Raw genomic sequence first — 25,254 nt, 5'->3', positions numbered from 1 at the left:
AAATTTCTTGTACTACCAGCATCTTCCCTGTCTGGCCGTGCCTTTCAGGTACAGAGAGTGCACAACCTACTGCAAAAAGCTGAGGAGATCCAGGTTGAGGTGACATGCTTATAAACAGAGAACACATTTATGAGACGTGATAAAATTCACAGTTTAATCTACTCAGTTGTGCCTGAAATTTGACACGAGTGTATAATTCATTCTGTACAGTCCTTCTCTGTACAGCATTCTCAGAGCTGGATGATACACGTTGTTTGTCATAATCATAAATGTTACGATTATTTTTTCATGTCAGTTCTCCAAAAGGAAGACTCATTGCTACAATGTGAATTTGTCATTAGATGTTTTATGTTCAAATCTTATTAAGTTTCCCTCTGATTTCTTATTACAATATATTAGATCTGGCTCTTTTATGATGGAAGAGGATTAAAAAGGCTGTCTTTGAGCAGTAGAGTGCTCACTGAGCAGCTTTGTGTTGAACTCTGAAGATGTTATACAATCTTTATTTTAAAAGAGCCTCATATAAGTGTACAGCTATATAATTTTAGATATGTCACAGTATTCAGGCCTGTGCAGTAATTGTGGTCTAAAGAAGGCAGTGTGGTTTAACGATTTGAACAAAGGACTGAGTAAGAGTTGCAGGGCGCTGCCAAAGACTTGCTGTAAATCCTTGGAAGAGTTACTTGTCTTCTTTGTATCCCAATTTATCTATCCATAAATTGGAGCTGCTATTAATGTAGTGCATGTAAACCATGAGGAGTCTGTTAGAGATCAGGACAGAACCTAGGAGGCCTTTTTCCCAGGCTTGTCATTTAACCTCAGGCCACTTGTGCTTCTTTGGGGGCTTTACAAACTCATTGAAGTTCTTTTGCTTGAAGTTGAGAGGTCTTGTCTGTAAAAATATGGTTTACACTAAAATTCTCTGACTTAGCTGTATCTTCTGGTTTGGAGGAAGCCTGAGCCAGAGGAGTGAAGTGGACACTGAAATAAAGCCTTAGAATATAAATAAATCCAAAACAGTCCTCCTAATAACAGCAATTCTTTGTCTCCTGACTTTGTGGCCTAACGTCTGAGGCTCAAGGGGATATAAATACAACACTCCGTGCAATGACTAATTACTCAAAATTCTGTGCATCAGCAGAAGTGGGACTTGTGGTTGACTCTAATATTATCAAATGCCTTTGCTATTTAATAATCTTGTAGCCATACATTATTTAGCATGCCGTTTGCACAAAGAACAGTGATTTTATTTCAGCTATCTCTCAACAAAGTAAAAATGCAGCTGGTAGTAAATGAAGCATTTGGCAGACAATGTGTCTGATGTACAGTTCTGCAACTTGCTCAGAAGAGAAAAATGTTGTTGGGTGTTTAACCTCTTCCTACCCAAAGATGTAGTGGGAAGGAGTAAAGTGACCATAAAGGACAAGGTCTTTTTTTTTCTTCTTTTTTTTTTCTTCTTCTTCTTTTTATTTCTTCTTTTTCTTTTCCCTTTTTCTTTTCCCTTTTTCTTTTTCCCTTTTTCACTTTTTCTTTTTCACTTTTTCTTTTTCCCTTTTTCTTATTTTTTTTTCTTTTTACTTCCTTTTTTCTTTTTATTCTCATTCTTTTTTCTTTTTCATCTTTTCCCTCTTCATTTTCCTTTGTCTTTCTCTTTCTTTTTTCTTTATCTTCCCTTTTCAAGGAAAGAGAAAAAGTTACTTTCGGGTGAAAAACTTATCTATCAGTGGGGTTTATTCACGCACCAACACAGTGTAATTATGCCCAGAGTGCCCATTAGCATCCCACAAACCAACAGCATAATAGCTTCCTTTCTTCAACGTGCAACCAAAATAGGTTAATAAATAAGCCTGGTTCCAGTCATAGCCCACTTTCTGACTTAGTCCTCTGCATTCCCTCGTTTACAAATATGGAATCCATTGAATTCTGGAACAGAAAAACCATGAGGAATAAATTAATCTGCCAGACACTCAAATCAGCAATCTGCACTGTAAATCTATTTAAAGCTGCATCTATTATTTTCTGAAGTTCAGCTGAACTGTGAAAGGGCACATGACTGAAATCACTACATTTGAGTTGACTCACAGTTAAGTGTAGATGAGAGTTGCTTGGCTCATCGCAATTTTCTGCTTCTGATTCAGGCCTGCTAAACACACTTGAGCTTTTGAAGACTTGGTCGGTGGCCTAAGTGTGTATAGGTATCCGGTGACAAGAGGAACTGCATGTGTTGGGTCCATCTGCCTTGACTGCCAGATAAGAGGTGGAGAGCTATTACTTTTGCAAGCTGGATGCTCTCTCTTTCCCAGTGAGAGAAGGCGGCTGTATTATCCCCATTTTACAGATAGGAAGGATGGGACTGGAAATGTTACCAATTAGCTGCTTTGAGGCACTGGCTAAAAATCATTCTGCTTCAAGTTACGTAAGGAGTTGGGGTGCCATAGCCAAAAATGAAGCGCCGACATATATTGTCCAATGCTGCTCGCCGAACTTCTATACAACATTGTCATGGGAGGAAACGCTGTTTATCTGCCTAGTAACTGTCTATTTTAATCTGTAAGTACAAACAATGTAAACAAAATGAGCAAACAGAAGCAGGCTTGTACCGAGCAATTTGCAGCCTTGTTTTCCAGTGGAAGATTCCACAGACCACCCAGGCTTTGCTCTAGTCCTTTTCTCAACCACGGAGCATCTAATTAAATCCCTCTCCATTCCTGACTCTAAGTGGAAGAGAGCCTACAGTCCTGTATGGTTTTCTTTCCAGATGGAAATGCATAATTTAACAGAGATACAGCTGACAGGGAGAAGTGGGCCCAAAGCAGTATTAGCATTTGCCACAAATTGCTTTAAATTACAAGGGGATACTTAATGAAGATGTAGACTAGAAAAGAAGATTAAAACCAATATTTAGTTTTCTAAGATTGCAGAGTGCCAGGCAACAAAAACCTCATAGTAAAACTGAATTTCTGTCTCAGTTGCTGTAGTGACACCAAAAATTACTTGGTTTTGCTGCCAAGGAACAAACCATCAGTAGCAGGTCATCACATCTTGTCCCATTGTGTCCTACAGATTTGTTCAGTATGCATGTACACATATACATAAAGTTGATAAGCACCTTACATTGTTTGCTACTTCTGTACTCGCAGCACAAGGTCAAGTACTATTCTTACCTCGGTTTTGTAGATGGGGAACAAAAGCACACAGGGACTGGCTGGGCCGTGGCATGCAAACCTGCTTCCCTTCATAAAACCGTAACTTCTTGTCTGTGCTTCTCTTCAAAGGAAATTAGCCCTGGAGAAAAAATGTTGTCAGGATATCATCTGTCTCGTTACTAGAACTGGATGTCATCATAGATGTGCACATAAATGAGAAAGTACACACTAGCTGCTTTGCATCGGATGCTTCTTGAGGAGGCTGCAGGGGGGTTGTGGCAAAATACTATGGACAGGTGCTTTGGCTCCACTGCTGTCATATTGAGAAATATTCCAGTATGGAGGTTAACCCACTGGTGAGTCTGGAAAAGAAAAAGTAGGGATACTGGCAGCAGTTATGCACCAACCCAAACATTTGTTGTGGGGGCCGGAAGGCAAGAAGCAGTCAGCATCAGGGCTGAGATTTGGGCCTGAGATTACATTCTGATGAGGGCTGAGGAAGCTGAATTCCAAAATGTCTTGAAGCTGTCTTTGTGCCATCTCACTTCTGGGCTGCTTTCATAAATGAAGCAGTGGTATAATTTATACGGGTTGAGAACTGATTAGGAAATCTTTTACTGCTTCTCTCGGGCTAGCTATGGCTTGTAAAACAAGTCAAAAACATTGCAGCAGAACGTGCCACATCCCTTTTCTTGATTTACTCTCCTCTCCTTGTCTTTATGGTGAAGCCAACACGGGGTCTCCACCAAAAGGATGTTCTCAGGAAAATTCAGTCCTGGACATGCAGTTCACCCTGTGCTCAGCGCAGATACTGCGCCATCAACACCAGCACACGAGACATTGTCCATTGTAATGGCACATACTGGGCTATCTGATATGCACAAAGAATGGAGAGGAAGGAAGACCAACCGTGTGCAGCCATCCTTTCTAATTAAATTCCTGCAGTTAAAAATAGCTGCTGGAAGCTGGCGCTTCTGGCACATCCAGAGCGTCACCTTCCCAAGTATCTTTTTCTGGCCTGTGCCGTAGGAAGTTGAAAATGTGAACCACTGTGTAATAGTGCAGCATATTCTTGGCATAACGACTCATCGTTTTTTACCTCTTGCATTTATGGTTAGTCTACAAGTGTCTCATGCCTCCTTTTCTTCTTTAGAGCTGCTCTCTGCACAACCAGATATTATCCTGGTTGTAGGACATCAACTCCTCATCTTCTCAGTTTGTCCACATTGGCTCTGATTGTCATGAGAGGGAAGGCAAACCTGCCTCCAGAGTCCCTGGCCTACTTAGTTACCCAGAAGTGCCAATTGCAGCAATGTTCATACTGACCTAAGACCTGATTTCCCCCAACAGTTTTTTTTTTTTCTCTGGTAAGTAATTTTGGTCACTCCATAAACCATAAAGGTTTGCGTTGGATTAGTGATATTGCATAATTAGGTTTTCAAAAGAACAAGAACAGAGAAATGAGAATAATGGGGAAATCGGGCTTCTTGCTTTTGCAAATTCTAACCACAGAAAATGCCGGGTTTGTTTCTTATCAAGGGTAAAGGAATCAGTCCTTTGTAGCCTGTCCAGGGGGCAGAATGCATGTTATAGCTTCAGCTAGGCAAATGAAAGGAAGCTAAAAACGTAAGTTTTGGTGAATGATGGCAGTAACCTATGGTAATGTGTTTAATGGACAGTTTTCAGTTGACCATAATGATTTTGTCACTGCCCTCAGGGTTTTGTTTTGAGTTTTCTTGTGTGTAGATAGACATCTAGATATAAAATCAGCTGCTCTAGAACAACTCAGCTGTAGAAAAGCAGATTCCCAAATTCTGGCAGCAATGTTTGTCACCAGCCAAAAGGACTCTAAGGTGTATTATTTCTATTATTTTGAAAGTAGAAACAGATCCAGAAATACAGGGAAAAGGTAAGGAAAGTCTCTGGAAGTTTGTGCCTCATTCCTGGTATCTAAGAGTCTGTTGCTGAACCCATTAAGGGGGCAGTATGTTTGTTGGAAAGACCCACATGTTACAGGAAAGACCCAGCAAAGGTTCCTTTACAGGGAACCTACTGCTGAAGGCCATGAGCAAGCGGGGAGCCCCGTTTTCTGCCCCTGTGCCCTGCACGTGAAGGACAGCAGAATGGGTAGCAGGGAGCAGAGCAGCAGTTCTGGCTTGTGGGTCACATCTTGCTGAACTTCCAGAGGGGAGATGCAACTAGAGAGCTCGTCAAAAAGCTCAGGCAAACTTGGTAGGAAAAAGAATGTGGGGAGTTGGCAAGAGGACAATGCGAGAGTGAGCTCAGACAAAAAAACTCCTGAAGTTTTGGGTTTGTTTTTTTTTTTCCAGGATATGTAGTTCAGAGGTAGGCGGGAGCAGTGGCCAGCCAACAAAGGCTAGATACTGTGGTTTTGAAAGAGGCATTCGAGCATATGGAGCTTTCGTGCAAAAAAAGAATGTTTTTTTGATCAATTCCAGGCGAGATGGCAGTTGTGTCATTCTGAGTGCATCTCGTCAGATTACATGGGATCACTAAGAGACTTTTGGCATTTTCCCTCAGTTTGAGAGAAAAAAAACCACTTGTGGCTAGTGAAATGCCCAGCAAGGAGATTTCCCCCGTCTGACCTGGCTGTTAGATTGTGGGGTCCCGAGGTCCCGTCAGCCCCTGACGTGACACTGGGTGACACAGCTGGTGACAATTTGGCTGGTTCTCTCCTAGCTGGGGAGCTCAGTGGGGAAACCCACTGCCAGTCTTTGCAGCGTACTATCAGAGTGATGTGATGTGGTCTGGGCAGGGCTTGGGCTCTAGTTTCATCTGCTCATTAACTGAAATCGGTGAATTAACACCTAAGCGTGAGCTTTGTTGGGAAGAAATTACGAGTTGGCACGAGTGTGGTGTGAATAATGAAGGGAGTGAAGTGCTTCTCAAGGAAGTGATGTAAGTGAGCTTGTGATTAGAGCAGGAGAGTAGCCGCGTGTTGCTGAGGCTTGACAAACCAGTTGGAGAGGTACGAATCAGCCTTCATCCTGAGGAGCTGCTATATTTAGTGCTGAGCTTCCAGCACGGCTCTGCTTCCACCCCAGCTCAAACTTTGGGAAAGGTATCGACAGCTCCGGTAGCACGTTCAGCCGAAAGGCCGTCTCCTTCCCGTCAGCAGCAATGTCTGCGTGTGTCCCTGTTGCTGACACGTCTTGCTGTATCTGCTGTTCTTTGCAAGAGTGCCGCTGGGGAGAGTTGGATTGAGCTGACGTGTAAGGAGAGTTTCGCAGCACTGTGTTTTATATGTCATAAGCTTCCTATATGTACTTGAGAAAAAGAAAAAAAAAAAAACATTCGTGGAGGGTTTCCTTTGCTGTTTTTCAGTTTCTCTGTTAGGTACAAACTTCCAGTTCAAATGAAAGGAGGTCACAGATCATAGCTCAGCTGTGAGACCAAGGAAGAAGCAGGCACCAAGGCAAAAGCTAACTGAAGCTTAAACTGGAAACTTACACAGAAGTGTATCCTGAATAGAAATGGTCCTTGCCAAAATACCCGAATCGCTGTGGTGCGTAGGAGTCAGAGTAGTGGTGAATTGTCTGGTTGATGGGAATCTCACAGGTTCAGCAACACGGAGCCATTGCTGTCAAGGCAGAGCTGAGAATCCTGGTTCGGTGTGCTTACTCCGTTGTGTAATAAAGAACTTTGTCACCTCCCATTAATGCTATCTGGAGTTGAAAGGAGTTTATACGAGCATCACCACACTGAATTGTTTTGATGATTCAGAAAACAGAGTGCTCCCTGTGGGTGAATACTTTGTTGGCTTCCTGGAGTTGGCTTGTGACACAGAGTAGCTTTCTTCCCCGGTGCTGAGTGACATACCGGAATACAATTCCCTGGCACAAGGCAGCTCTCCCGTCCTCTCTCCCAGGTTTCATCAGCGTGCACTGAGAGAAAGCCATCACCTCGCAGGCACCTTGCAGTGCTCTTCTTGTAAGCAGCAAGGCAGGAGCTGCTCTGTTCTGGTCCTGACTGAGAGCCTAGCAGAGCTTTGGGCAACTCGGGGGAGAAAGGAGGTCCACTTACTAGTTTTGGATGCCTCACATTTGGGGTTCCCAGGCTGTGCCTCATTTTCAAAGGATGGGTAGATCGTGGGGCTCCTCTTATAGTCCATGCTGATCAGGACCTCTGAGTTCAGCCCGCAGATGTGTCCAAGTGGGTGTCCCTAAAATTCTTCTTCTTGACTTCAGTTCGTTTCCCGTCATGTGAAGTGAGAGCAGTGTTACCTTCCTCCAAAACAGCTGCTGTACAGGGGCTTTGAACATGCAGAGTGGGACTGTCTGATGTTACCAGATCTCTACTTTCAGCTGTGCTTTTTAGATGGCATATAAAAATTGCGGAGTTGTGAATGTTGTATGTTTTATTTCCAGCCTTCACCACAAACCAGATAACTTTCCAGGGGAATTCATGCATCTGTAATGCTTGCCTCTGATCTTTTTAGAAGCAGCAAATAACTAAATGTAGTAGGATGGTTCAGAAAGGGAAGAAAATGTATGCAGGAGGCCTTGCATCGAGATTAATCTCTCAGGAATGCAGGGGGTTAACGGTCAGGCCGATTAATCACTGTTAATGAACCATCAGGAAATCTGTCAGGAAGTGGGTAAAAATTCCTGACGGCTGATGCGAAGCGTCGTGTGGTGTGCTTTGGTTTTGATGTTTCCCAACGGAGAGCCTGCAGTGGGTACCGTTGGGTTACCTCGAAGTTCTCAAGGCCTGTGAAGGGCTGGACGCCGTGCTGCCCTTGTTCAGGACCCACGCAGTGCCCATGCAAGTGCACGGCAACATCGATGCAAGAAAGGCAGGGACTGCTCCTTCCCACAGCTTCCCAGAACAGGCTGGAAAAGATACAGAAAGGAAACGCGATCGTTCCTCATCCCTCCAGCCTGAGCCCCAGCGCGCGGGGGGGAGCCGAGCAGGCGGCTTTCCCCGCGTGGCCGAGGAGCCAGAGCATTAGGGCTTGGATACGCGGCTGAGTTAATGAATTGCTTCGTGTTGACCGAGGGTGAGGTTTCGCAGTTGGCTCGAGCTGATTCAAGATCACGCTGCTGCTGACAGGAGTGTTTCTAACCTCTTTCTCCTTTGCTCTGGCCTGGCCGTGCTGTGGGAATCCAGCAGCTTGCTGGGCTGGGTGGAAACGAGTGTTTCTGGGTCAGTGCTGGCCAGCCTAGCCCTCGGCGGCTGGGGGAGCTGCTCTGCCTCACCGCCGGGCTGCACAAGCGCAAGGCCTGAGGTGGGGGAGCGCGTGGAAGCATGAGACCAGGATAAGATATGAGTAGGGACTGAGCCGTTCAGACCCGGCTCCAGTCTGTTCTGAAACTGCAGTCTGAATCACTGGGAGCAAGGGTGCACTGTCAGCCTGCAGCGAGCACAACCCAAAATGTGTCAGCTTACCCCTCCCGTGGTGTCGGAGCTGCGGCTGAGCGCAGCCCTTCTGCACGGGGCCAGGAGGAAGGGGCACGGTGGGGCGTAACCATCCCCCGAGCCGTGGGCTGGGGGCGCAGACCACATCAGACGGGAAGGGCAGAGGGCAGGAAGAAAGGACCAGGCCAGCTCCACTGGCAGGGATTTGCTCTGCGTTTTCCTTTGGCTGCAGGCAGCACGTTGGAGCTCGTCTTCCTGACAAGGCTGCAGAAGCGCCCCGCTACCGGAGCACGGACTGGGCGCAGAAACGCGGTCATGATCCAGACCCTAAAAGTCTGAGGCACAGAGCGCCTCTCCCAGCACTTCTTTCTCTTCAACACGAGCAGCTTTGCTGTGCTCCCAGTCTGTGCTGCTGCAGAAGCCTAGGTTAAACCTAACAAGGTGGGCCCTGCGGTGTGTTTCAAGCTCTTTTTTTTTTTTTTTTTTTTATTGCAAAAGGTAGTAGTTCCATTCTAAGGACTTCTTATCTTTTTGTTCTAGCTCAAAACTCCATGCACAGATACAGGAATAACTGTGCTAGTGGAAAAGCTCTCTGTAATTTCTGGCATTTCAGGCTTAAGAAGTTTGGGACTAGGAGTCTGGCCCTGTGAGCACAGCTGGACAGAACCCCACCAGCGTCTGTGGGGCTCCCTACAAAGACAGAAACCCTTCCATGTGGGTCCAGGCACCCCAGACACCACGGGAGTAGTAGTCCTTGTTAGGCCTCAAGCTTGGGAGGTTGTTTGACGATAGTCAAATGACTTTAATTTCAAGACAGTTTCGAGACAGTGCAGTTAGCTTAATTTAAAGACTCTCTTAATTCAGTCTGCCAGAATATCTCTCCAGTGAAACATAAGCAAAAATCGGGGAAAAAATATTAAGCCCCCCGCCCCTCCAATCAAACAAAAAAGTATTGCACAGGCAAATAAATGAAAAAAATCAAAAAGCAGCCAGTACTATTTCTGGAAATAAACAGTTCTCCATCACATAAGGGATAAACATAGAGTGTTTTAGGGAGAAGGAAATCATAGAGACCCTCCCAAAATGCCGTATGAGTGATTCAGCCACCATTACCAAGGGGTACTTTGCTCCCTGAGCATTTCATCTGAAATTCTCTCTCAGCTGAGACATAGACCCCCTTGGCACAAGAGCTTCTGCACGTATCCCGAAGGCTGGAAACGCTTCCCTGCTTCTACAAGTAACCATCAAAGCCCAGCCCCATGGTTCCTGCGTGGAGACAGAGGTTTTCCCTGCTCCCACGGAGATGTCTTTGCGGACGGGTGTTTCTCTGTTATGTGGAGTAACTGGTAGTTTGGGTCCAGGGCAGGCAACAAGGAGCACTGAGCAGATGTGGCACAGAGGGGTGTCACCCTGGGCATAATCCAGTGCCGCAGCGTTGTGGACTGATAGAAATAAAGCAGGAATTCTCCAAGGCCTTTGTTGGAGCTGGGCATCTCTGTACGGCCGTGTATTTAGGCTGCGCTAAGTCTGTGTAATCCCCGGGCTGCATTTGTTTGTGTGCTGCTGTGAAAACTCCTAGGAGACTGTAAACATCATTGCAAGAAGTAAAGTTGATCCTACGTTAGAATGCAGTTTTTGACAGCTTTTGGATTGCTGTTTTGATTTACTCACTAAATGAAGAGTTTATAGTTACAGGCAGTACAGGCTTACAACGTCTTAAATTGAATGAATCCATTTAACATACAGAGTGCACACGGACTGCGACTTCTGGAAGAATCATCCGAGGAAAGTTTTCTGAGGTTCAGTAACAAGGTCAAGGCTTCAGGAGCCAGCCCCTGCTCCGATTCCTGCACTGCTGCCACTACTCTTCCCCAGGAGGACAGGCTGGGAGGGCAAAGGGTGAGCAAGAGGTCACCCTGGAAAAAGACAGCGCAACTGCAACAAGACTGTGAGCTGTAGCTTTTGCCTCTTGGCCTCCAAATATTTCTGGTGAACAAGTCATCTTATTGTATAAGTGAAAGGCATCCTATTATGCTGGGCATGACTGATTGAAAAACACTTTACTTGCTGGAAAGACTGGTGAACAATATAGTTTCCACTTACAAAGCACTTTCCATAAAAAGCTTTTCAGGGTAGCATCGTATAAAAATAGTTAGACTAAAGTTGTGAACCAGCTTCTGACAAATCAGGGCTAACAAAAGCTAAGGTATAAATAGAAGTGTTTTCGTGGGTTTTCTCTTCTCTAGAGTCACAGAATCTCAGTCAGTGCTGGATTGTAATAAACAAAAATGCCCTTTTCCAGACACAGAGGAAAACAAGGACCTTCCAGACTAGTGGCTCAGCATATAAATAGGTTTGAAAAACTGTTGCAAAACCATAAAACTTAGTCAAGACCGTAATATTTGCATTTTAGAACTAGTCACACCATATCAGACCAACTTTTTTTTGATCTAGTTCTTTATTTCATTTCATACAAACTAGCATCTCTTGCTTTACGGAAAGGTTAAGCAAGTTATATTTTTACAATTATGGAATGAATTGTCTCCAGGCACTCAAGGATATGGGGATTATCTCGAAGTCTGCAATGTATTAGGATTCCTGGAAGACAAATGCTGAAGAATGTAAAATATTACAGATCCTGTGTTTGTAGTTTGTCAGTGGGCGGGATAAATGCGTCTTCCTGCTCATTTTCAAAATCATTATTCTTGCAGATTATGTTGTATTTTTTTCGTGTAGCATGTTTTGGAACAGCTAAGTATAAACCCAGTATTTGCTAATCCAGAGTTAAGCAAGCTAATCTTGATTTTACTCCGAGCCAGTTCCTCCTGCTCTGTGTTGACCTTTTCTGAATCCACCAAACTCCACATAGTTTAATCCACCCTACCAAGGAGGGACGGTCTGTTTCTGTAGGCCAAAAATAGTTCTTTCTGCAGCCGAATCAGTTCTGCTGTTGCTCTCGACGTTGTGTTTGATCAGTCGCGTCTGCACAGACCAGAGGCAAGGCTGAACAGGGTATCTATGTAATCAGTCTGATACATGCCGCTGTTCTTGGAGCAGGAGCTCCTCTACTGAAACCACCCCCCGCAGAAAATGCTGACTTACTAACAACTGAATTTATGATATCCCTGGGGTCTGTAGTAGCTGAGCTTTAGAGATACTGCTTCAGTCTGTCTACGGAAAGTAAAGATTTCAGCCAAAATTTACTTTTATCAAATCCTTTTGTGTACTCTCCGATCATCCCATAATCTTTTCTCTTGAAAAAAAAAATACAAGGACGCCTTTTTCCATTCTGCATGGCAGTCTGCTGCTCGTCCCCTTTTCCATCGTTGCAGTCAGTTAGTACCATCCCACGGCCACCGTGACTTTGCCAGGAGGATTTGGGTTCCCTCTCACTGTCACCTAAACTAAGGCATACCTACATGCTGTTAGTTTTTCGTTGCTCCATAGTGAAGCAATTATTTGGGGTGGCATTCAGTTATCTCCATTAACAAAAATGATCAAAAAGACAAGATTCCATCCCGTGCTGCCGCCACGTGTAGTTTGTGCATTTGACACCGGATATTGAGAGTATTCCTCATTAAAACAATGTTTGGCCGCTTGCGTTGCCCAGTAATCAACTGTGTGAAAAGCATTTCGTGTAAAAACGACGAGCCCTTCCTGCTAGCCCTGCGGCGTAACAGATCTGCGTGCTGAAATTTGACTTCTGTCTGTAACAGCAGTGCCAAAGTAACTTTAATAATTAATCGCGCGCCGATTAGATTATAAACTCTGAGATGGGCCAAAGATTTTTGTATTATGCATCAGACAAAAGCTACTGGCAATGCTTAACCAGCAGTCACCTGTTGCTGCTCCACCTGCCATTGTGGGAGCGCTCTGGGAAGCGGGGGAGAGACAAAGGCCCAAGAGACCTCGATAAAAGCCTGCCCTGGCTCTGCCCAGCCGCACGGGGTGTTGGAACAGCTGCTGCCGCAGGAGCTTCGCTTATTGACTTGGTGTTTGTCAAGGCGAGAGCGGACAGCATCCAAAATTCAGGCCTGGAGCATTAAGAGGGGAGTTCCCCGGCTGGACCAGCAAGGCAGACGGCGCTGCGCGGGGCTGCGAGGGGAGCGCGGCGTGGCTGGGGGCAACGCGTACCCACACTCACCTGCTTCATCGGGGCTCCTTCACGGCCGTGCTCTGCCCTAGCAGCTGCTTATACAGATTTCTGTGGAAAGGGTGGTGGGTTTTATGGTATTTTTTGTTGTTTTTTCAGGAAAGATATTACATACAGCCGATTTTATGGTGCGCGTGAGTGTAACAGTGAGAACCACTAGAACTCAGAATTGGAAAATTACTTCCTCTCCGTAATTTCCAGTTAGAAGTTTTGCTCGGTTCACTTAATTGCATTTTTCCAGGCCCTTTGCTCTTGCCCCATGACTCTTGGGGCCTGTTGTATCCTCAAAAGTATTTATTACAACTACAGAGGCAAACCCCTTAGCAGAGCTAGTCCATATGCAGCTTTTCAGATAAGTAAGATATTAGCCATGTGTACAGTGTAACACTTTTCCTGGTATAAAAGTATGCTTTAGAAAAGGACCTGAGAACGAGCTTCACCATACCACTGAGAATTGGCCTCAGAAATCCAGCCAGCTTTAGAGAAGGAGCGGGAAGGGACGCTGTGGAATGAAATGTGCCAGTCGAGTTAAAAGTGATTCATTTTGCCAGTTGTTCAGTGCGCTATAGAGCCCTGAGCATCGTAAAACAAGAGTTATTGTTAAAAAACATTTGAGAGGCAAACAGTTGTCTTCCCCTGCTGGTCAGAGCACAACTCGGGGCAGCTCTCATCAGTGACAAGATCTGGGGACTGGAGGCTCGAGAGCTGCCAGAGCCCAAGCTGAACGGCACCGTCCTGCAACCCCTGTAGTCAAACTCTGCGCAGGTGGCAAAGCTCACCCCAGGAATAAGAGTGGCTTACATGATAGACACAGCGTAGACCTTCATTAGCGGGACCTTCTTAATGAGAAACAGCTAAGGTCTGGAGGCATCAAAATGTATCATTCTGTGACTAGGAATTTACAGACACCACAAGCCACATTTTTCCCCTTTTCTCTGTCCCTTCTACCACTGCCCTTTATGAAAAACAGAAGTTAAATGAGAGAAAAATAGCTTTAATGAAACCTTCAGGTTGAGAAATCAAAATCGACATTCCAACAACAGGAAGTTTCAAAAGCAGTGTTTATAGCAGCACAGTAGCCGAGCTGTAGCACACTTGCCTTTCTTTTTCTTTAAGCCATCTTATGGCACGTACCTTGATTGAACAGTGGGGCATAAAGATAGTATTATGGCTAGAGTTTAAAACTGCAGCATTTCCTAGGCATGGCAAAGTGAACTGAACTCTACTCCCAAACAATTTCCTGACTCCTGCAATCAGTGCTGCAACTTTCGTCTTTCCAGTAAACACATCTGAATCGCTCCCCTGCGCGAGGAGGCTCTAACTTGTTTGTTATTTTATTCTAGGGAGCTGGAGACAGTTTTGTGGGAGCACTCGCCTTCTACATGGCTTACTATCCCAAGCTACCCATGGAGGAAGTGGTCAGGAAGTCTAACTGTGTTGCCTCAGTGAGCGTCCAGGCATCAGGGACACAATCTTCGTATCCTTACAGGAAGGACTTGCCTCAGGACCTTTTCTAATTGATATTGTCTAGCTCAATGTACTGATTTTATCTTATCCCAGACTGCATTATTCTCCCGACTGCACAGACGTTCCCCTCCACTGACTGGAAAGAGCAGGAAAATCTCTTTGCTTCTCATTTGAGGAGTCCTGTTAGCTCCTGTTCTACGGTTGTAAAGATGGGGCAGGCTGGTTGTCTTTCAGACACAGCACAGCAGCTCTCTCTGGCCCCACACGTAGCCACCGGGCTGTGGCCATCCCCCAGCACACCATCCTGCACGGGATACAGGCAGAGCTCACAGCAGCACGTCTGGAGGGTATTGGGCCCCTGGTAAGATTTTGACCTGATTTTATCAGAACTCGAGGGGCGATGCCAGCACCGTGCTCTGCAGCCTGCCCACCCACATAGGGTCCTTCGTATGGGAAGGGGGCTGAGAATGCTGCTGAGCTGACTCTGAAATACGTGTCGAGCTGTATTGCCCTAAACAGAGGTGGGACAGCTAGAGAAAACCCTCCAGCAAATCCTGTCAGAGATTTGGCAACCTACTTTCCCCACATTCAGTAAAAATCCAGAAGCTAAAAACCTGGCCTGCTTACCTGGCCTGAAGCACTGCAGCCCTATTAGCCCTGCTCACGGCTTTATCCACCAGCACATCTTGTTCCACCAGGTTCCCACTTCTCCTTCCTGGCCCAGGAAGGAGCTGGCGCGGCGCTGCCCCTCCAAGGAATGACACCACGTCGTGGTCACTACTGTTGAATCTGCGGCTGGTAGGTTAGAAAAACTTGCGATCCTGCCATTGAATTCCTGCTGTGGAAAATGTTAATTTTTATTGCCTTATAAAACAATAGTTCCTTTGAAGATTACAGCCTCTTTCACAATGGAAAACACAGACAATGGGATTTGCTATTTAATTTTTTTTAATTGAGTACTGTAAAAATAACTCAAAAGATAAATAAATGTTACTGTGATGATCTATGTCCAGACATGAAGAATTTTCTCTCTCTACATTGTTTTATTCACAATGGCCTTCAAATCACAGGAGACGGTGATCCCAGTTCATTTCCTCTCTTTTCAGCCCATGCTGCAGGATTTCTGAATCAGCATTCACCCGGTTCTCCCCCCGAACCATCCTCTCCTCGTGCATAAATCAAGCGCAGTCATTGTTCAGACAGAGCGGATTTTTCTCTTCTCTGTGAAGAGGACACGTTGTTTCGCTATAGAGAAGAAAAAAAAAATCTATTAAGAACCCTGAAGTGTTAAGACCCAATTCAACAAGCCTACATCCCTTTCTCCTGGCTGCCTTCGCTGCTGAAATGACCGTGGAGCAACCACGGCTGGCGCGGCGCTGCTGTTAACCAGCTCCTGAAGGAGTTGAGCAGTGCTTTCGCTTTACCACATGTAATTTTTAGCTCCTAAGAGGTCCCTTTTACCTCTGTGAAAATAACCATCAGGATTTAAGTGGCTGAAAACATTCACCAGCTGCTGTGTGTGACTATTCTGAGTCACAGCTGTTTGATGTAGGGACAAAAATAGGTTCTTACGGCTTTCTACTACTCTCCAGCTCCAGAGCCCAAACAACTACAGATGACAAGCTGGATCCAGGCAGTCTCACAGATCGACTGGAAAGTGAAACAGGGCCTGCCTGCAACACCTGATGCAGATGTTAGCAAAGTCAGCTCGGCTACAGGCTAAGCACAGTCGACGCGTTACTGAAAGAATGCCGACAAAGCTTTGCAGGGCCATCTGAAAAGCACCACCGTTCCGATTCAACTTCAATATTCATTCCTTTGAAAGTGATGCAAGGGCAATCCACACAGTAACAAAATCGCTCCTTCCACATAAAAGTTTCGCTTTAAGAAATCCTCCAACTTAGTAACACATTCTGCTGTTGCAGTTAGGAGGTAGTGAAACTTGGGCACTACTGCCACTACTTCACCAAACTCATTCTGTGGAGGGCCCAGGTTTTTGAAAAGTACAAAACATAAGGTGAAAATGCATGCCAAGTGAAAATGCTTCCTAACATATTCCTGATGTGAGTTGGTATCTAGACTCAGACTTACTTCCCTTCACACATGCAGCACTTTCTCACATCAATTTCTCACTTGTGTTCTAGTATAGGCTACAAAGATCAGAGCTTTTTTTCTTAATTACTTCCAATTTCTTACTTCAACAACCTACTACACGTTCTGCAACAGAAGCACTACGTAGCCTGAGCTCTCCAGTCTTCACATTTCCCGCAAGTCGCGAAGCTCCTGGAGGTACATTTTGCACAACGTTCTCGTGCAGTAAAGGGAACACTAAGTTAACATTTTCTTATTCGGGGAACAATCCCGGGGATCTCTGATTCCCCTGGGTATGAAGTTCAGAAGGAAGGCCATAGCCTCTGTCAGCAGGAGTACTTTGATGACCGCATACAGTTTCCCCAGTAGTTTCTCTCACGTGACATAAAGCTCCCGGTCTGTTAGATCTGAGTATGAAAAGGTTAATTAACTAACAACAACAAAAGCCTGCACCACATAGCTCCTGGTCATGTATTATGTCATATACTCAGAGCTGCTCAATACATCTCTTCATGCTAGGTTTAAATAATTCTTTTTTTGCACTAGCTCCCCCCGGTTTCTAGCCTCATCTGGTTCAGTTTCAGAGTTTCCCCAAATTAATCTTTATAATGTTAGCTGCGGACTGCCTCCTCCCCCGGAAACATGAGCTCTGTCACCTTTCAAAAAGCTCTGTGAGTAAAAGGCATCTTGTCAAGTGCCATAACTCACCACCAAATCAGATTCTTAAATGGAGAAAATTTGCAAGGACCAGAGCAACATAAAACAACCCACAAACCATTATCTAGAGAGTGGTATCATTCGGGGAGGAGGAGAAGTGCTTCTTTCTTTAAAAGAAAAAGTCCATTTTGTAAGCGATGGGCAAAATTTATTGTCTGGAGAACCCATGGCAGCTGAACAGAACATTTCTATTGAAGCACGCTTCGTGTCTGCTTGTTGGAGGTAGCAGTCTAGCAAACCACACAAAGAAACAGAATGAAAGAACTCCTGTGTCACTTTGCTTTGCCACTGACATGTGGCATGGCTGTCATCAAAGACTCTGAAGTGTTGGGCAAGTCCTTACTTTGTTTCAGTGCCACAATCTGTAAAATGAGGGTAACGTTTACTTCCCAGTGGAATGTCATGAAGAACAGCAACTGTACAGTCATCTGAGTATCAAATGTGTTATGACATATTCTGCTCAGATGGGAAAAATCCTGTTACTGTCAAGCTTTTACCCCAGACAACCAGAGCAGCTTACACAGAGCAGGCTGACTTCTTCCCCAAACCCTTACCGATGGGATCGTATCTCAGCAGGACCAGTTTGTCCTGCAGTCGCAGTCTCCTGATGTTGAAACAGTAGCCGGTCTCTGCTGCGCTCTTCATCCTCACCAGAATGTACCTGAAGTCACAAGGGAGGCGTCTGCATCAGTGCACAGCACGCAGCCACGGCCGGCCGCGTGTCTGGCGGGGCACTGCCAAGTGGACAAGCTTTAGCGTAAGCAATTTGTCACATAAGATAATTCATTTCAACTGCACAGATGTTCTGGATGGGACCTTTAAAATAATATGCTAAAATTATTGTGTAACACACAAAAAGAGCCTGCTATCAACTATAAATTCCAGCATCAAGCTGAAGTAAATAACTCTTAAGCAGTACACAAGCCCAGAGAGAAGTAGCTCCTCCACAAAACAGGGTGGGGGAGTAAGGGAGAAGAAGAGGAAAAAACAGGAAAAAAAGAAAAAAAGGAAGAAAAAAAAATCAACATACAGTTGAGTCACTACAGCTTAAACGATAATGGAAAGAAAGGAAGAATGATGGTAGTTAGAGACGTTCAGGCTGCAGATAGTGCCGTATCTCAGACTATCACTTCCACATGCAGAGAGGAACCGGAGCAATGGAATGGAACAAGAGGCACGCAGAAAGGAGAAGCAGAGCTCCTCGGTGCCCTCCGTCCCTGCGGAGGCGCAGGACCTGACATTTGCCCGGCCGGCGGGAACCCCCTCCCCACCGGGTGACGCTGGGCACATGGAGCAGGCTGGCGGTGGCCCCGTGTCCCTCACCCTGCAGCCACTCCAAGGCCTGCACGGCTTCCCGGAAACCGAGGGCACCTTCTGCATTTCAAAGGAAAGGTCAAGGCCTTTAACCATCTGTAAATGACATCTTTCTCTCCCACTGCGATAAAGGTTTGGCTACACCTCCGCACCTGGGCACTCGGTTCACTTTCCCGGATCCGCCTGCTTCCAGTTCGGTCACACCTCACCTTGGCGAGACCCCGTCCTCCCTCACTGGCACAGCTCTGCCCCGTGTCCTTTCCGGAGCTCTCCCTTTTCGGCTTTGCAATGTCATTTACTGTGATGTACACACAAACAGGGAATCACCAGCTTCCCTCCGACCAACTGCCCGAGCATCGTCTAGGGATCACCCCGGTGACTGCCCTCTCCTGTACGCTGTCGCAGGTGTGATGTGCGGCACCAGCACCCACACGGACTCCTTCCCCTGCACCTGGCCCACTTCCTCAAAGCCTCTGTGCAGTTTCCCCTTTTGGGGGGAATCGGTGGTATCAGTATGACCAGGCATACTGAAATTCTTGCATACCACATACTTCAGGCCAAGTCCTTTCTGAACAACACGCCTTGTTCGTGAAACCTGCTGCCCAATGAAGAGCTGTAGCTGGGAGCTCAGGCAGAGGAGAACTGTGGAAAGCTATCAGGACAGGGGATAAAAACGGGGAAGCACATAAGGATAAATAATGTATGTAAGGAGATGAAATATTCCTGAAGTATACACAAGACCACACAACAGAGGAAGGAACAGCAGGAAAAAAAAGGCAAGGAAAAAAGATAGCACTGTATTAGCAATACCATTTTTTACCTCAAGAAAAAATCCTGCTTTGCTGTGTTTGTTTCAGCAGAAAGCTAAGATGTCAAACTGCCCTCTTCCCTGTCGCACATGTGCTTGGAAAGTGACCCCTTAGTTTCAAACCCTGACAATTGTGCAGAGCCCACTAACATCTCCCCTGAGCTGAACTAAAGAGCAAATCAAGATGTCCAGAGTACTGAGTGCACCCCTTCTGCTCCATCACGCAATGTGCTACGATCGGGAAGCCTCCCGTGCCCTGTCCGCAAGAAAGGTTCAGAGCAGCTGCCATAAGTCCAGCCTGCAAACAGCATGAAGGTCCCCGTGGTACCTCAGCTGGCCCTACCTGGCTGGAAAAGCACCAAAGGTAAGCAAGAGGAAGATCCCGTGGATGACATACAGCTTCTCTTTAAAGCATAACGCACCAAGGTGTGCTTCCCCTGCACAGGGCACTTTGGGTAAGCGACAGTACGTAGGACAAGACTTACCTTTGCTGCAATGTTAGAACACAAGTGCTTTTTTTACACCACTCTGTACCTACCCATGTAAAAAAACGTGTGGAAGGACAGAAAGGATGCAGCTAGACTCAAGGGCTGCAATTCTGTCATGTATGTTAAGGAATTCTACACAGGTCTGATATTTTGTAACGTCACTTGCTACAGGGGGGTAGCAGAAATCAAAGACCGGTCAGTAAAACATCACTTACTTTGATTTGCTCTTGGCCACTGTTTGTTTGTGGGTTTGGTTTTTTTTTCAGCATGAAGAAAAGAAAAAAGAAACAGTTATTATTTTATTTCTTTTTACTATGCAATATATATAAGGGTACAGTTTCCTACCGCCTGCCGCTGCGATAACCCCGGTCAGACAGGCAGTACAGAGGCACTCGGTGCCACAGAAGACACCTCACTGCTTCTCAGGAAGGGCGCTCAGGCGTCGGAACGGGCTGCCCGACCTCTCCCTGAACACCCCCAGGGACGGTGACCCCACCACCTCCCTGGGCAACCCGTCCCAACGCCTGACCGCTCTTTCTGAGGAGAAACGTCTCCTCATTCCCAACCCGAGCCTCCCCCGGCGCATCCTGAGGCCGCTCCCTGTAGCCCTATCGCCGTTTATCTGCGAGAAGAGCCCGGCCCCGGCCCCCCACCCTCCCTTCAGGCAGCCGCAGGGAGCAGCGGGCTCTCCCCTCAGCGGCCCCCCGCGCGGCACGCCGGGAGCTGCAGCGGCGGCGCGGTGCCCGCTGGGAGTTGTAGTCCCGCCGCAGGGCCCGGCCGGGAAGGTCACGCTGCAACCGCCGCTGACAGCCGGGACCCCGGCACGGCACGGCACGGCCCTGCCGCCGCTCCCCGCCCCGCTCCGCCCCGCCCGGCCCGGCCCGGCCCCTCCCGCCCCGCCCCGCCGCACTCACGAGCCGCCACCGTGAGGAACATGGCGCCGCCGCCCCGCCGAGCCCCCGCCGCTCACGGCCGGACCCGCGGAACCGCCCCCGGGGGGCGGGGCGGGGCGGGGCTGAGCGGCGGGGGCCGGGCGGCGGCCTGTAACGGTCGTTAACGGTCGGGGCGGGCGCGTGAGGCGCCGCTGGAAGGGGACGGTCGGTGAAAGCACTTGTCCTGCTCTGAGCGGGGCTCGGGGTTTTGCTCACGTCTACAAAGTTCACAATTTCCTCTCCTCACATCTCCAGAACTCACAGTAGAGCCGTGGCTTCTCCTCCCTCGCTCAGCAATTAGATAAACTGTTAATGAAGTAGTTTGAGTCCTTGAGTATTTAGCAATTAGGGCAATAAAAATGGCAGCTTGACACGTTCAGGTGGAAAACAAGACTTGGGCATGACAGCACGTAGCTCATTTGATGTTCTATGGCTTGAAAATCACAGGATCACACAGTGGTTTGGGTTGGAAGGGACCTCAAAGCCCACCCAGCTCCAACCCCCTGCCATGGGCAGGGACACCTCCCACCAGACCAGGCTGCCCAAAGCCCCACCCAGCCTGGCCTTGAGCACCTCCAGGGATGGGGCATCCACAGCTTCTCTGGGCAGCCTGTGCCAGTGCCTCACCGCCCTCTGAGTAAAGAATTTCCTCCTAACATCTAATCTAAATCTCCCCTCTTTCTTCGTTTAAAACCATTCCCCCTTGTCCTGTCATTATCTGAGCAAAGAGTTGCTCTCCATCTTTTTTAAACTCCTCTTTAAGTAAACACAAACAGCCGGCCCTACAGGAGACAGGAGCAAGATGGCACCTCAGGGAAAGCAGTGTCACTCGCATCAAGCACTCACTCGATTTCCCATTCCTTGTTTCAACTCAATTAGTTCCAAATACTTTCTCTTAATGATACATTTCAATCTTTTCCATTTGGCCTTCGAAAATATAAACCTAGTTGTTACATAATCTGCCCATGAATATCAGAGTGAGAACTTGAAAACAGTCAGGATGCTAAAATGTGAGTGCTGTAAGACTTCTCTCCGATCTGCGCTATTGCCTCAGTCAGAGCACAGACTGAAATGGATTGGGATTGCCAACCTCCTGACTTCACTGCCAGGAATATAAATCAACATTAAGGAAGATTTTTAAATGAAATAGCAAGTTAAACATTTGTACAAACACATCATCAAATAGAGGTTATACTGCCTCTTTTTAAACCTCTTGCCTGCTGGCAAAAATAAAACTGTTCCAGTGACATTTTCTCTGCTCTGCTGTGACAAGGGCTGCATAAATATAGACACTGTGGATTAGAATAGACTTCAGCAATCTCCAACTTCCTTTCTAACAGCCTCTCCTGCAGACAGTTTTCCATAGCTATGGGTGAAAAACAGGGAGTCTAAAACTGGTATGTATGGCAAGATGGTGACAGCATTGCATGTCCCTGATGGCAGCAGTCAAAGCTAACCTTGGGGGATGAGACATGCTGGCTAGAGAAAAGGAGAAAGAGTCAGGATTTCTGACCCCAGCTCCCATACTCGTTTCTTGTGTGGGCTAGGATAAGCCATGTACCTTGAGATCTTTGATGGCATGTGCAATGCAAATGCAAATTTTTCCTTCAACTTTGCCTAGAGAAAGCAAGAAGTGTGATGAACTGTAATGCCAGCCTAGATAATTCTGATGCTTGCTTAAAGAGAAGTCACTCATGTCTCCAGCGGAGAAGCTGCTGGTGCCAAATCGATCAGTGTCACTCAGAATCAAATGCGGCAGTTTTTTTTTTTTTTTCAGCTAGAAAAACAACAATTTGTCATGTTGTAAGCTAACTGATTTTTTCCATTTCCACGCTTTACAGTTTAGGCTGAGTCCTCTTTTACCTCCAAGAAGTGAGGAGATTGCTGCTTTTTGCCAAGAAAGTGTGGTCAGGTTGCTGGCACACATGGGGCAGGCAAGGGACTGGCATGGGTGATGCTTCTTCATGTGTGCATGGCTCTTCAAGTAAGTCACCACTTGAAAAAGAGGAAAGGAGAGAGGGGCAGCAGGCTAAATGTTTGCAAAGTAAATATCCTATTGGCATTATATTTTTACGTGAGTTACCGTCAATTAAAGCATGCAAAAACCCAGTGCTTGAAACAAGAGAATAACGCTCTAAAGTCTGGGAAAAGCTCCACCAGTTCTTCCTGGTTTCCCACAAAAAAATAAAAAAAAATTAAAAAAAAGCAGCTAACTAAGCCAAAAAATGCACACAGCTCGGTGGACATGGTTTTAAAACAGCCAGGCTGTTTTCTCCTATCCTTCTTGCTTTCCCTTCCTCAGCTAGTTACAACTTAGCAGGCTTCTTGCTGTCCACAGTGCTACACAAACACTCAGTGGGCACAATTGTACAAATCACTCATCCCAGATAACAGACGGATTTTTACATTCCTTCTGCATATCTGAACCCATTATCCCAAGAGGGCCCAGAAGAAAGTGGGCATTAGCTTAATGCAGCTCTGAAAGAGGAACTGTCCAGGTCAGGAGACTGGGAATGATGGAAAGAGCTGTCTTAATTGCTAAATCACTTTAAGCCAGTGACCAAATCCATTTCAGCTGCTGGCCTGTTTGTGGCCTGTTTGAAGTGAGCTGGCTGTGGCTTTTAGCCCAGTTCTTAGAGGTGTCCGTGTCACAGTATCAGAGCATTTGCTAGCAGCCTTGTTAGGAAAGCCAGAAAACCAGTGGGCTTGGATGGCTCACTTCTTGCCTCCGGAGCTCAGGCCCCCTAAGTCCAATGTGGGGCACCCCCATGTGGCACAGCTCCATTTTCGGGGCTGTACCTGTTCCTTGCTTATTCCCTCCAGAGCTCCAGGCTCTGGATCTCTTCCTGGAGCTCCTTTCCCCAGCACTGACGTCATTCACATGTAAGGGGGGGAAGAACAAAGACGGCACTCGCCTGTTTTCTTGTGTGATTTTTCAATACCCATTTCCCAATCCCAACCTCCAAAGTAACAACATCCTTTCAAACCGCCCCCTCTTGAAATGCCACAGTAGCCAAACAGCTGCAAATCAAAACACCTTGTAAACAAGTGACTGAAATCCCGTGGGATGCCCGAGGGCTTGGGCACGTCTCAGAGTGATTATAGTTCCTGCTATACAAATTGGAGTCCATGTAGCACAGTTCGTGCCAACTCCGAGCTCTTGCTTTTTATTTTTAGTCCTGTTTGTCGAGGGGTTCTCATGATAAAAAGAATGACGTTTGGTATCAGTGATACACTGATAAAATTAGATAGTAGCCCAGAAGTGATCATATGAGTAATCCTCCCCACTGAGACTTTTTCCACAGGATCTGGGATCCTGTGGGCCTCGAGAAAAGCTTTCCTCTGGGTGGATTTCAGTTCTCATCAGCAGGCAGCTGAAAAATTGGACTCACATGGGATATGTGTGGTGAGTCTCATGCAAAGAAATGAATGTCATTGTCATTGCTTATGCCAACAGCTGGGACCAGCTGGGACACTAAAGACAACATTGTCTACATGTGTACAGCTGATCAAAGGTTGTTTTTAGCAAGCCTCTAAACCTTCTTCCCTTTTTGGGCCAGCAGAGTAAGGCTTTTGACTTCCAAGCATGGTGTTTTGTACACGGAGCAGCTTAAGTCATCAGCAGGGCTCAGTCCTGAGGCTTTTAATCCCCCAGATGTAAGTCACCCACACTGTTGCTGAAGGCATTCCTGTCTTTGGAAGAAGAGGCTGTCTACAGGGAGGATGGGGTAGAAGGTGCATTAGGTTACATCTCTAAAGTAGATCTTCTCTCAGGAGAACAGAATCAGTTCTTATTTGTTTTGGCTTTTTTTCTAAATGCTGGCTTGCTTTCATTTTTACCACGCTGTAAAATAGGAAAATACAAGATGTAAACTGGTTAGCAAACACTCTCTATTGCTTAGGAACATGTGAAATTCAAACAGGCAGCGTACCTAGTGCGCCATCAAATGAATGTGGGATTGGTTGCAAATTAGCACAAAAGGGATTTAGCTGTGGTACTGTGGCAAAGAGTTTATCAGAAACAAAGCTGTGAACCCATAAGACGAGTTACTTTTAAGCAGGATATGTAAAGGTGAAGGGAGAGGGTAATTATGCACTGTGAAGGTGGTGTGATGCTGACAGATTTTTTTTCCTCCTGCAGCTTATTGGCGGAAAATGGTTCAAGTGCCCGGACGTAGTTCATTTTATACCAATGAATCTCTTTGATTGGTTTATAATTCCCATCACTTCTTGGCAAGAGAGGTGTCTTCAGCTTTAAGCTGGAGCTATCGGCTCTAGGGGAGAAGAAAAAAGGCAGGTGCAAGTGTGGCAACTGGAGGTGGTCCTGCCCATTTTTCAGTTCTGGAAAAAAGTTTTCTGCTAGAGAACTAGGAGAAGAATAGGGCTTTCTGCCTGCCGTGGTCTCCCTAGAGACCTTCTCACTTGGAAGAAGGTCACAGAGTTCAAAGCTGTTTCTCAAGTGCTGCTATGTAGTGTAGCTGTGACGTCATGCATCGTTACAAACATGTTATTATTTCATTCATTGTTTTGGGAAATGATGGGACTGGAACAATACACCCACAGAAGTTCCCTCCCTCATCCCAGCAGGCTCTTTTGTGAGTTCCTTATGATCTGTACCTGGCTAAATGATGGCTGTCTGCCTATGTCTGGTAATCGTCTGTCTCTGGGGAATTTGGAGTAGGAATATTGATGGGTTTTGTAAAGGGTGTAGAGCTGGAAAGGAGGAGAGGGACAGACATTTGTGGTGTTGTGGTTTATC

General features: G+C 46.4%; 2 protein-coding genes and 1 long non-coding RNA gene across 3 annotated transcripts in view; 1 reads left to right on the top strand and 2 right to left on the bottom strand.

Annotated features, from left to right (window-relative positions):
• The window catches only part of RBKS (ribokinase), a 67,912-nt gene extending 52,752 nt beyond the window's left edge, over positions 1-15,160 (top strand). Inside the window, exon 8 of the mRNA XM_035561864.2 lies at positions 14,022-15,160. Within this exon, the coding sequence (XP_035417757.1) occupies positions 14,022-14,195 (174 nt within the window). The 3' untranslated portion in view covers positions 14,196-15,160. The remainder of the gene's footprint in view (positions 1-14,021) is intronic.
• Positions 1,540-8,961, bottom strand: LOC118255578 (uncharacterized). The gene is made up of 3 exons (XR_004780997.2): positions 5,753-8,961; positions 3,165-3,285; positions 1,540-2,243 (listed from the first exon to the last, which is right to left on the bottom strand). It is a non-coding gene; the product is annotated as an uncharacterized LOC118255578 (long non-coding RNA).
• On the bottom strand, positions 15,076-20,587 carry MRPL33 (mitochondrial ribosomal protein L33). The gene is made up of 4 exons (XM_035561889.2): positions 20,478-20,587; positions 19,779-19,797; positions 17,508-17,614; positions 15,076-15,390 (listed from the first exon to the last, which is right to left on the bottom strand). The coding sequence occupies exons 1-4, from the start codon at positions 20,497-20,499 to the stop codon at positions 15,341-15,343; spliced, it is 198 nt and encodes a 65-aa protein (XP_035417782.1). The 5' UTR covers positions 20,500-20,587; the 3' UTR covers positions 15,076-15,340.
• Between the last annotated feature and the right edge of the window lie 4,667 nt (positions 20,588-25,254).

Source organism: Cygnus atratus, chromosome 3 (genome assembly GCF_013377495.2).
Source record: "Cygnus atratus isolate AKBS03 ecotype Queensland, Australia chromosome 3, CAtr_DNAZoo_HiC_assembly, whole genome shotgun sequence".
Taxonomy (NCBI): Eukaryota; Metazoa; Chordata; class Aves; order Anseriformes; family Anatidae; genus Cygnus; species Cygnus atratus.
The sequence above is the reverse complement of the archived record's forward strand: the minus strand, read 5'-3'. Positions and strand labels throughout refer to the sequence as shown.

Bases quoted from the DNA above. Each gene is read 5' to 3' on its own strand.
- MRPL33 (XM_035561889.2), bottom strand. From the start codon at position 20,499: ATGTTCCTCACGGTGGCGGCTC. The intron at 15,391-17,507 runs GTAAGGGTTTGG...TCTTCTCTATAG, and splicing joins GCTGAGATACGATCCCATCG to CGAAACAACGTGTCCTCTTC.